Below are 12,780 nucleotides of genomic sequence, written 5' to 3'. Positions count from 1 at the left end.
TGGTAGGGAGCACTTCTCCTCGGATAGGGTTTTACGTGGCACAAATCCGAATATAGTCGGGCTTCAATATAGATACCGAATATCAGGTGGAAAAAAAAAAAAAAAAGATAACTAGACCTCGCAAATCCGGGTCCAAAAGTGATTGGTAGCAAACATCGGTTGGATAAAAGAAAAAGAAAAAAGAGTAATTACAAAAGCAGTAAATAATATAAGTACCTGAGTTGTCAGCAAAACCAATGAGCCCGCTTCTACAGAGAAGATTCCCCATTCGGCTATTCCCTCGCTGCATTTCGAGTATCTTTTACATTTTTTTACCTGAAGACAAAAGAAACGGGAGTTGTTTATTGGAAGTAACCCTTTGTATTTGGTGAAACTACTCTATCCTCCTCTTTGTCCTTTTGTTCCATTTCTTCAACATATTGGAATCAAATTCTGATCTGGGTTTTCAATTTCTTGATCTGGGTTTCAAAAATCTTAGCTTTTTGTTCATTTCTCATATCCACATTCACCTCTATTCACAAATTTCTCTTACTGGTATTCAAGAACCCATTTTTCTTCTTCTTTCTCATCTTTTTCCCCTCCCCTTAAAGGGTCTAACATTTTATTCATACATTTTTTTTTTTTTGGTATTGATGTTGTGAAAAATGCCTAGGAAAAGGACAAAGACATGATTTTTGGTGTGAGCTGAATGAGGAATATCATTTAGTTTTGTGTAGAATGAATGATTATAATGTTCTTGGCTATATTTGCAAAAATGATAGCTTTATAACATATACGTATTAGTTTTTACTCACTGAAATAGAATTACAATGGCAGAGAGAAATGTACATTCTATGGGAATTTTTGGTAGAAAATCCTTATTTAGTATGTTTGCAATTACTTCTGTTATGTTCATGCTATCTTTGTTATTTGTGCTGCGTTCAACTTCCCGGAGACACTTATTTTACCTTAATATATTACCAAAGTCCAAGATTCTTGCTTTATCCGATGAAGGTTATACACAATCCAGTGCTCAAATTGATTATTCTAACAAAGGAACATTGAGAAAGTACAATTTGTTTAAGTGCAGTCCTAGTAAACAAGTGCTCAAAGTTTTTATGTATAACCTGCCCCCACAATTTCATTTTGAATTATTGGGATGGAAATCTGAGGGGAAGAGTGTTTGGCCTGATATCAGGAATTCGGTTCCTGAATATCCCGGTGGACTAAACTTGCAGCACAGTATCGAATATTGGTTGATTTTGGATCTTTTGTCTTCTGAGTTTGATGATAATTTGAATGGTCGAAGTGCTATAAGAGTGCATAATTCAAGTGAAGCTGATGTGGTATTTGTTCCTTTCTTTTCGTCGATTAGTTATAATCGGTTTTCAAAGCTTAAGCCAGGGCAGAAAACTAGCACGAACGTGTTGTTACAGGAAAAGTTAGTTGCGTTTTTGACTGCTCAAGAGGAATGGAAAAGAACAGGAGGAAAAGATCATATCATTGTTGCACACCATCCGAATAGCCTTTTGGATGCAAGAATGAAGCTTTGGCCTGCAATTTTTGTACTTTCAGACTTTGGAAGGTATCCTCCCACAATAGCTAATGTTGAGAAGGACGTGATTGCACCTTACAAGCATGTAATCAGGAACTATGACAATGACACTTCTGGTTTTGATAGTCGACCAACTTTGCTCTACTTCCAGGGAGCTATCTACAGAAAAGATGTAAGTCGTTGTTTTTGCATTTACTCTTCTGTTAACTATTGCTCTCTGATTTAACTGGTAATGATAATAGTTAAGTAATTACATCTATTATATGTTGTGCATTTATTTCGACGGGGAGGGAGGAGTTGGATCAATATAGGGTTGGAGTTGGATGCTAAATTGGATGATGTGAAGCAAGATGATTTGTGATAGATTGGGTTAAAAGTAGAGATGTACTTTAGGAATAGAACTTGATGAGATATGTGATATAATGAGCAGCATAGCCTTTTCTGGTTAGAATTTGAAGAATCATAATGAGATTCAGCATCTCGGACCTGCAAAAGCTTTATAGGAGGTACAATAATTAATATGGTTAGTACAAATGTACAAGAATTACTTTATCTTTTGGTTTCGTGAATGTACTTCGCTGGATAAATGCTCTTTAGTTTATGCATTCTAAAAGTCAGGCACTTCATTTGATGGACTCGTTGTGTTGTGCTTATAAAAAGAGTTCTTCCACGCCATGTCCGTATTAGTGACTTATGAAATAGCATACTGTGGCATTATAGCAATCAGCAAACAAATTTAGGGGAATGATTAGGCAGATAGTAATTTAGTGGCAACTGTCTGATAGCTTGGGTTTTTGAATATCTATCCAGAAGATCGAGGCATGATCGCTTAAGAGACAGCCTCAATTGTTTATTTAGTTCTTATAACTTGAAAAAAAAAAAGTTAATGGAATTACAACTCCAAGTTCCCAAAAATAAAATATCACATGGAAGGCTCAGGTGTTGTTACATGGGGAGGACATAAGCAACACGATACATAGCGGACCAACTGAAACTGATCGCTTGTCATCAGGATCAACTCTTCTGTTTTGATTTCACTATCCCTTTTTTTTCCCTGTGGTTGTTGGCTGCAGTCCAAAACACTGTTTATCGAAATAAAGCAAAACAGCAAAAGTTAGAACTTTTTGCTAGCATATATTCTTCCAAGTGGAATGTTTCTGTATCCGTTATATTCGTCAGTCGTTTGGATTCATTTTAACAAAGCTACATTGTATCTTTTGGCATGTATTCTACACTAAGTGTCCATCCGCACTCATGGACTGAGCACTGAATCTAGTTAATTTGATATCATCATGTTGCAAGTTCTAGAATCTGGATTAGATTCAAAGAAGGTTACCCTGATTTCTCTTTTACTACTTACACGAAGATATACCAGACTATCTATGCAATTGTGGATGCCCGAACCATAGTTTTGGTTCATTTAATTGCCAAGATTGGTTATCGTTGTGATACATAGAGTCTGAGATCCTCAAGACTTTGCTCTCTAAATCCCCAGGAATTTGTATCTTGAACTTGAGCAAGATTATCAAGACTATACCCTGGCTATTTGGTTACTCTTTTTCCTGTTTCTAATTCCTTTCTTTCATTGTGCTCTAGTTTCTAAGTCTTATTTTTCATCCTCAGGGTGGAACTATTCGACAAGAGTTATTCTATATGCTGAAAGATGAGAAAGATGTTCACTTCTCCTTTGGTAGTATTCTGAAAAATGGAGTAAAACAAGCAACTCAAGGCATGCACTCTTCCAAATTCTGTCTTAACATCGCAGGTGACACTCCGTCATCAAACCGTCTCTTTGATGCTATCGCGAGTCACTGTGTACCAGTCATCATTAGTGATGAAATCGAGCTTCCCTATGAAGATGTTCTTGACTATTCAGAGTTCTGCATATTCGTCCGTACATCAGATGCTCTCAAAGAAAATTACCTCATAAACTTCATAAGGAGCATCACAAAAGAAGAGTGGACTAGAATGTGGGCGAGGTTAAAAGAGATCGAAAATCTGTTTGAGTATCGATATCCTTCCAAGGACAATGATGCAGTTCAAATGGTCTGGCAAGCTATCGCCCGTAAGGTTCCTGCTATCAATTTGAAGTTGCATAAATCGTCGAGGTATTTTCCGACCCCTGTATCGAAAGAAATAGGGCTGAAGTCATTTCCCTTGCCAAAGAATATTTTGTAAGAACTGAACATTCAGTAGGATTTTGAGAGTTCTGAAATGACATCTGATATGTTCCTGTGAAATGCTGTCTGCAGCAATTTTTTGCCCAAATTTTTGTAACTTAACCAATTGTTGCAAACAATAGATTTATAGAAACATAGAAAAAGAAAGTTGTAATGTTTAGGTCTCTGCTTGCTGAATAGCTAAGAGATTTTTGGTCAATTTGTTCATTCATTTATTTTTTATATATTTAACTTCATCTATATGAGCTTTGCATAGCCAGTTTTAAATTTGAATAAAGGAGGAGAGTTGCAGTGAATTAAAGATTATCGAAACCATTAATCTATTAAACATCAAACAAAATATTCCTACTATTAACGATGTTGGGGGATTTGCACAAAAAATTGTAAGTCTATCCACTTTTCGGGTAACTTTAGACATACGGGGCTGAAGTAGCAAAAATTTATGTTTGAAGTTCAGAATTTTTTGCCTGAAGTGTAGCCTTATCAAAGCAAAACTTTAGATATTTTTGCCTGAATGTTTGGCCTGACTTGCAAAGCAATCAGGCAAACTTCAGTTCATAGTGCCAAGATTCTGTTGTAAAGCTTAAATTGTGTATGTCTGAAGTTTGAACTTTAGGATTTTTTTGCCAGAAGTGTGGCCTTATTAAAGCAAAACTTCAAAATATTTTCATTGAAGTTTGGCCTAACTTGCAAAGATAATCAGGAAAACTTCACTTCATAGTGCAAACTTCAGACAATTAGTCTGAAGTTCTTCAATTTGTTGTGCAAACTTCATCAGATCATTTTTTCTCAAGTCTGGCGTGACAATTGCAAACTTCAGAGAAAGTTTAACCTGGTAATATCTGAAGTTTGGCCCGATAATGTATGAAGTTTGGCCCTGCAGTCCTAGACTTCAGACTCAGACTCGTATCTTTGAACACAATAATTGAGCTCCAGATGCTTCTTCGAGTTTTACGCTCCCGAACAATGCTCAATCATGTTTCGGAATGCAGGTCCAAGGATTTCAGTCAAATAAATTTGAATTAACAAACCTGAAATTTCATATTTAAATACCCAGATGATTTCAAGATTAGATCTTCAACATCTCACTTATTGATTTGAGTTTTCAAGTTCCTTTAATGGTGACTTTAATTCAAAACTCATACCCTATGTACTTCATATCCAATCAAATGCAATTGTTTCTGTTTTGCTCACGGTGAGCAAAAGGAAATGGAAATTTTTTCTACTATTCACGAGCTCACTTCATATTTAGGTTATTTACTCCCTCCGGTTTCATATATTAGTCGTTCTAATAAACTGAATTTGTTTCAAAATATATGACGTCTACTATTAATTTAAGTGGGATGCATAAGTAAGGAGACCCAAGAGTGATTTAGACAAATATTTTTGTGATTAATTAAGTATTAAATATTTTTTTAAAGAAGAATTCAAAAAATTTAACAGACGGATAATATAAATTGTATATTCTTTATAAGGTTGACATAAGTAAAGAAGAATCTGAAAACATATGTTAGAGAAGTACGCTTGCCATGATTAATCAGCCGATCCGATGCAAAACTATTTCCAAGAACATTGAGATTTGAGTCGCATCAATTGAATTTCGCCTTGGATTTGTCGATTTTGCAATCTAAGTATTTATTTTCCATGAATCTATAACTTAATGACTACATGAACAATATAAAAAAAATTGTTCAATTTATTCTGGAATATGAAAAATAGAAGTAGATTAAGTGACTTAAAATATTCAACGAGGAATCTGAATTTCCAACTAACGTTTGGAGAGTGTGTAACTGTGTATGGTAAATGTTTGTCCGCATTCAACGTTTATATCATTTCATCAAATATTTTAATTTTGGCAATTTTATATATAGTTTAATTAATTATGATTAAATGGTAAAAGTTGTGGTTCAAAGATACATGTTCTGCTTCATTGATTAAACGGAAAATGGTCAAATATGTCCCTGTACTATCAGAAAAGATTTAGATATACCTTTCGTTATACTTTGAGTCCAAATATACCTCCGTCGTTATACTATTGGATCAAATATACCCTTCTTCCGTTAAGTTTGTCCAAGGTGGACATCCAATCCTAAGTGGCGCTGACATTTGATGGGGTGGGTGCCATATTGCTTACCACCTCAGTGCCCCTAACCCATTTTACCCCTCCCTTCAATTTTTTTTTCCACTAAAATTTTCTTCCCCACCATCACTATTGCCACCAATACCGCTACCATGAAAATATTGTATTTCAAGTTTTAGTCTTTTATATATGGATTAGGGGCGCTGAGGTGGTATACCATGTGATATCCAGCTCATCAAATATTAGTGCCACCACTTAGGATAAATTTAACAGACGAGGGGTATATTTAAACCAATAATATTACAATAACAATATATTTGAACTCAAAATATAACGAAAAGTATATTTTAACATTTTCTCATAGTATATGAGTATATTTGGGCTTTGTCGTTGATTAGATCTTGGGGGTCTGCAGAGTTGGATAGTCCCCACTTACTTTTTCTTTTGTTGGTATTTGATTCAATTTAAAGTTAAAGCTGAAAAGAAAAAGGAATGAAAGATGTATATGGACTACCGACTAATGAGTAACGACCATTCAATTTTGTTGGATAAAAGTGTGTCAAGAATATGCATGTGTGTTTTATGGAGTACATGATAATTCAATTTATCTTACCTTAATAATAATTGGTTGTTGTGGAAACTTATTCGTATTTAGTGTTTACATCAAATTAAATTACTGCAAGATATGTATTTTTTGATATATAAAAATTAGATGCGACTAAATATTTTTCTCGTACAAAATTCACCTCCTTTCTATGCTCATCCCTACGGAGATATTTTTTTCCACCCGGTGTCCGGTACCCGTATTGGAGCCCGACTATATTCTGATTCGTGCTGCGTAGGGCTCCATTCGGGGAGAAGCGTTCCTTGCCAAGGATTTTTCCATAACCAGGGCACGAACTCGAAACCTCTTGTTAAGGAAATAGCAGTCTCATCCACTGCACCACATCTTTTGGAGGTCCTACGGAGAAGTTATTTGTTTCCTAACCGCACCAACAATGAAATACCAGACATTTTTTGTTGCTAACGTGACAATGGACAAATATTCTTACATTTCAACCTAACATTGCAACTTTAATTAATATCAATTTGACTAGCTATTGGTATTCTAATAATAGCACCAACAATGAAATAGTATATCATTTATTTATTATGGTCCATCAAGCCTCCCTTCTTAACAAAACTTTCACAAGTCCATTTTAATAGCTGTAACAGCTTATCCTATTAGTGATAATGTTCATTTTTGGCTTAGATCGGCACGACTTTAATATGTGTCTGTTTAACCAAAAAGTGGAATTTCAGTCAAAACGTATTTTAGAAGAACTCGAGTTACTGATAATCAAATAGAAATAAGAATAATAGATGTAAATAAAGGATGAATAGAAAGCGAAGTAAATCAGTATATTCAATAGTCTTTTTCGTGTCCTTACAAATGATTAGTGTTCTCCTTTTTATAGCTATTTCTAAGATATACGTTTTGCCTTTGTCATAATAAGGCCATTATAGACAATTAAAGGCATTTAATGCTACGTTATAAATGATAATCATTGTAATTCAATACAGATTCTATAACGTTTCCAGTAATTAATGCCTATTAAATACTGTATCCGTACTCTCTTTTGCTATCAGGTTCATTCTCTTTAACTTTTGAACTTAAATAGGCACGAGCGCCGAGTCTTTTGAATCTCAGCTCGCGTCTCTGCTCGTGTCTCTGCTCGTGTCTGTTGCAACTCGTGCCTCTTTGCTGATCATCATTCTTTGACCAATCTACGTGTCATAACATGTCATCTTTCAATCACTTCAATATATATAAACTCAATTTTTCCCAATACATATAGTCCCCCCACTTGCCATTTATTCATCAATTGAATATTTGGGAAGTGGATTTTATTAAAGCGAGAATATTTGCCGCCATTAATTCTCTTCTGGAATCGACGCTTCATTTGTCACTTCTATTTAATGCCTATTACACATGGCATCTTCTGATTGGTTCTGCGACTTTGCAGCGTCTTTTAAGGCTTTTTTACGGCTTCACCAATTACGAAACGACAGTTCTCATTATGACTTTTCCATCATTGCACCTTTTCCTTTGACGGTTGCTTCTAAGTATAAATATAGTTTTCACCTTTGTCTTTCTCACATAAAGTTCTCAGAATATTCAATTCTTGTTTGCTTCTTCCTCGTACTATTATGTCTTCATCAAACCCTAACCCTAGGAGAGTCCCCATTGTCGATAACCTTCCTCTTGCCCCTAGTAGGAGCAAAAGAGGAGGTAGACTTCATAATTTAGGGTCTTCATCCACACGTGGTTCTTCTCTTCCTTCATCTAGTTCCAGTCCATCTTCTAGAACCAGAGGCTCCCTTTCTCAAAGGTCTTCGTCTAGAAGTAAAGAACCCACTAAGCCCCTTCGTGAACCCACTGTAGATGAGATTGTTCCCGTTGTACTACTTTTTTATAATGACAGAGAATCTCTCAGAAACCAACTGTCTTCATTAGATCGTGCTGACATCTACCCAACTCAGATTACTGAAGGTCTGATTTCTTTAGTTCGTAAAGATTGCCATTGGAGACATGACTTCCCTATTATAGTTCCAAATGCGAACCAAAGAATTACCTCTTATTTAATTGGGTTTTCTTTTGTTTATACATATCCTTTCACGTTGGGTTTCAAACCTGCTATTGACCCTGTTATCCTCGAATTCTGTCATTTTTTCGACGTCTGTTTAGGACAAATTGGCCCTGTTGTGTGGAGGACCGTTGCTTGTTTGAGACACTTAACCAACATGGCGGGTGTGCCTTTTACTCTATCCCATTTAATTCACCTTTACTCTCCCAGACTCTTTCCCCAAGGAGTTTTTACTTTAGTAGCAAGAAGCAAAAGAGTTCTGGTTAATCCAGAAGACGATAAGGACCGTGGCTGGTATGCCAGGTTTGTTGCTGCCCCCACTGTTAGTTTAGTGGGTGAAAAAAATGTTCCCTTCCCTGAGAAGTGTAATTTTGCACGTGAGTTTTCTTTTTAATAACCTTCAAATACCTTTTTCTCAGTTCTGTTGATTGTCGTTTTAATTTCCTTCGCTTCTTCTTCTCTTTTTTTAGCAACCATGGGAATTGTCAATGAAATTCCCAATTTTCGTGGTTGGGTAGGAAAGTTGTTAAATGCTGCCCCGATGGAGGGTAGATCTTGGAAAACTCTCTCTCAACAATTTGGTTGGAAAGTGAAAACTCACGGTAAAAGTCTTTTTTATAACTTTTCTTATCGCTTCTTCCAGAATTTATTTTAATCCTTCTTTTTATCAGGATTTGCCATGCGAGGTATTACTGCTGAGGCTGTCGTAGCTTCCCGAATTTCTTTGGAAAGGGCCCAAGAAATAATTTTGGTCTCTTCATCGAAAAGGAAAGCTACTATCGATCAAGACTCTGAGGAGGAGGAAGAACAAGATGGGGGTTCTTTGATAAAAAGGCACGAGCTAGGAGACGAATTATTTCAGATGATGAATCATCTCCCCCTCGTTCTACTCCTCACACCGAGCCTGTTGAAGCCTCGTTGGTGATTCCCGATGATGATACCCCCGCTGCCGCCCGTGATTCTGTTGAACAGCTTTTTACCCGCGGGTTTGGTAGTGAAAGTTTGAAATCAATTTATGATGAAGCGCCCCTTACTTCTTTTCCTTTATCTGCTCCTACAATACCTTCTTTGTCTTTCGAGGCTGTTCCCGTTGCTGCTTCTCCCCCAGCTATTTTGACTCCTTCTACTGCTCCTCCCCCAGCTGTTTTGACTTCTTCCACAGTTCCTCCCATAACTGTTCAACAAACTGAGGTTGGTTCCTCAAGTAGAAGTGGAGCCATGAGACAGGTTATCATCGAAGTCCCTGCCGATGGTAATCTTCTGAGAAAATCAGGAGGAGCCGACGTGTGGTTGAAACCCCTAATTGGTCCAACAGAGAAGGCCAAGCTTGAGAGCCACAGTTCTTTAACTTTGATGAATGACATAATACAATCATCATTAAAGGTATTCCTTTTCAATGATTTACTATTCCTTTTTATAAGGTTCTCACCCTTTTTTCTTCTTTTCTCTCTCTTTTTTTTAGATCAACCTCGTTGGTACAGAGATGATGAAGAGGGTTTCTCACACGGAGCAGTTGATGCATGAGTACCAAGTTGAAGCAGATAACTGGAGAGAGAAATATGAGAGCCTTCAAATTGATATGGAAGCATTAGAAAAGAACAAGTGCACCTTAGAACAGCAGCTGAGAGCTTTAACTTCGGAGTTGGCGGTTGAAAGAGATTCATCAAATCAAGCTAGTAAAGACAAAAATCTCCTCGAAACTTCTTTTTCCGAGCAACTCTCCAAGGCTAGTGAAGAAATCAGAGAGTTGAAGGCTCTCTTAAGTAAAAAAGAAGCTTATGCTGGTGAACTTGTGCAAACTTTGACTCAGACTCAAGAAGACCTCCGGGAATCTTCTGGTAAGGTTCGCTTTTTAGAAAGTTCACATGCTTCTCTTCAAATTTCTTATGATTCTTCCTTGGTTGAGAATGAGAAACTTAAAAGTGAAATTGCTGAGTGGGAAAAGGATTACGAGATTCTCGAGGATAAAACCGCAATTGAAGTGAGTTGGGCATTTTTAAATTCTCGCCATGATACCCTTGTAGAAGTTAGCCAAGAGAATTTTAACTTGGAGGCTGAGTTGGCTAAAATAAAAGAAACTATCGAAAAAACTCAGCAAAGCCAAGACTTTTCTTCTCCCGTGGCTGAAACTTCTGAGAATATAGAAGATGATATAGGTAAGGTGAGTGCTCCAATTCCTTCAAGTCAAGTTGAGCTTGCTGCTGCTGACGATCCTGCTTCAGTTCCTTCTTTAACTCCCTAGTGACGAGCTTATGATATATGACTCTCTTTTTTTTTTCTTTTTGGTGGTATGTGGTTGTAACCCTTGGTTGTTTTTAAGGGTTTGTTGAAAACGTTAAGTCCCCAGACCTTTTATGGGGCGCTTTGCATAAACAACTTTTTGGTTTATGACTAAGTTCATACTTAGTCTAAACTTTTTTAATATTAAGAAGTTTGTTGTTTGAACTTCTGTTTTGTTTATTCTTCCTTTATATTTAAGGACTTAGTGAATAACTTGCATTTTTATTTTGCAAAATGCTTTTTTTTTTAACTTCATGAATAATTGAATACAATCATGAATTTTATAAAACAGGGCCCTTTTATATTCGACACTTAATGAAGAAGACGTCTCAACTTCATAACGGTGTATTGTACGACAAAAGAAATAGGAATACACATGTTTACTTAAATAACTTTGACAAGTTTTTATTTGAACTCTGTCAAGCTTTAAACATGTATTTGAGTAACTTCTATAACTTTTTCGTAACTGTTTTCCTTACAACAGATTTTCAAAAGAAAATAAAACACAAGGTTTTTATGTAATAACCCGTTTCAGTAAAATAAAACACAGGGTTTTATGTAATAACCCGTTTCAGTACATGTATACTACCTTTAACCTAACTATGATGAGGTTTTTCTTTGGCTTTTTAGCTCATAGCTTTGCTCTGCACTTGACTCATTTAATGAGTAAACTTCTCAGGCTTGAACTTTGATCGTTTGTCAATCTTCTTTGCCTTCTTTATACATATGTCTATGTGTATTATATAGTCCCCCAAGTGTTTGAGCTTTGAAGTATGAAACCTCGAGCACTTGATTACTCTTCTTATTTTGTCCTTTTCCTGTAAAGGAAGAAAACATACGGGACTTGGAGGTACGATTATAGATAAAGACTGCTTAACCCGTTTCAATTTCTATCAGAATAGTTGTAACCCTAGACCGGGAATTTTAATGTATTCCACGTGCCTTGCAGGTCGTGATTCATCATTTAGTACGGGTTAGCTTTTTGCCTATCATCTAAAATCGTTAGTAAAATTTTAGCAATTGAAAAACAAAATTTTAAAATGAGGATACTTGCCCGTGGGTACTCCTTAGAAATAATATCTCTTCAGGTGAACAGCATTCCAATGTGAAGGTAATACCTTACCATCCATTGTTTCCAGCTCGTATGCTCCTTTTCCCGCAATTCCATGAATCTTGTAAGGTCCTTCCCAGGTTGGGCCTAATTTTCCCGTATTAGTCGTCTTCATGGATTGAAAAACTTTCTTGAGTACGAAGTCCCCAATCTTAAAGTATCTAAGACGTGCTTTTCGATTGTAGTATCGTTCCATAACTTGTTTTTGCACTGCCATCCTTATTAATGCAGCTTCTCTTTTTCCTTCAAGTAGATCAAGATTTAGTCGCATTTCCTCTTCATTGGATTCCTCAGTTGCTTGTGTGTATCTCGTGCTAGGTTCTCCTATCTCCACTGGGATCAATGCTTCAGCCCCGTATACTAGTGAAAATGGTGTTTCACCCGTGCTTGTTTTTGCTGTGGTGCGATATGCCCATAAAACACCAGGTAGCAATTCTGGCCAATTGCCTTTGGATTCTTCCAATCGTTTCTTTAAATTGTTGATAATAACTTTATATGTTGACTCAGCTTGTACATTACCCCCCGGATGATGAGGTGTTGAGGTAATTCTTTTGATCTGCCAACTTTGAAAAAATTTTGCGATTTGTGCGCCTATAAATTGTGGGCCATTATCACACACGGTTTCTTTTGGTACACCAAATCGACATATGATATTTCGCCAAATGAAATCTCTGACTTCTTTCTCCCGTACCTGTTTAAATGCTCCTGCCTCTACCCATTTAAGAAAGTAGTCAGTGAGTACAAGTAGGAATTTTACCTTACCTTTTGCTTGTGATAGTGGACCTACGATGTCCATCCCCCATTTCATAAAAGGCCATGGTGCGATGACCGGATGTAGCAACTCTACAGGTCTATGCATATTGTTACCATATCTTTGGCACTTATCACATTTAGCCTCGAAATTCTCCGTTTCTTCTTCCATTTTAGGCCAATAATAGCCTGCTCTAATCATGGTTCTTACCAGTGAC

At 36.5% G+C, this 12,780-nt stretch overlaps 1 protein-coding gene across 1 annotated transcript; it reads left to right on the top strand.

The window, feature by feature from the left end:
• Positions 245–3,934, top strand: LOC109234264 (probable arabinosyltransferase ARAD1). Its single transcript, XM_019400171.1, has 2 exons — positions 245–1,706; positions 3,158–3,934. The coding sequence occupies exons 1-2, from the start codon at positions 810–812 to the stop codon at positions 3,710–3,712; spliced, it is 1,452 nt and encodes a 483-aa protein (XP_019255716.1). The 5' UTR covers positions 245–809; the 3' UTR covers positions 3,713–3,934.

This window comes from Nicotiana attenuata, chromosome 11 (assembly GCF_001879085.1).
Source record: "Nicotiana attenuata strain UT chromosome 11, NIATTr2, whole genome shotgun sequence".
NCBI classification, from domain to species: domain Eukaryota; kingdom Viridiplantae; phylum Streptophyta; class Magnoliopsida; order Solanales; family Solanaceae; genus Nicotiana; species Nicotiana attenuata.
This window is presented reverse-complemented; position numbering and strand designations above follow the sequence as displayed.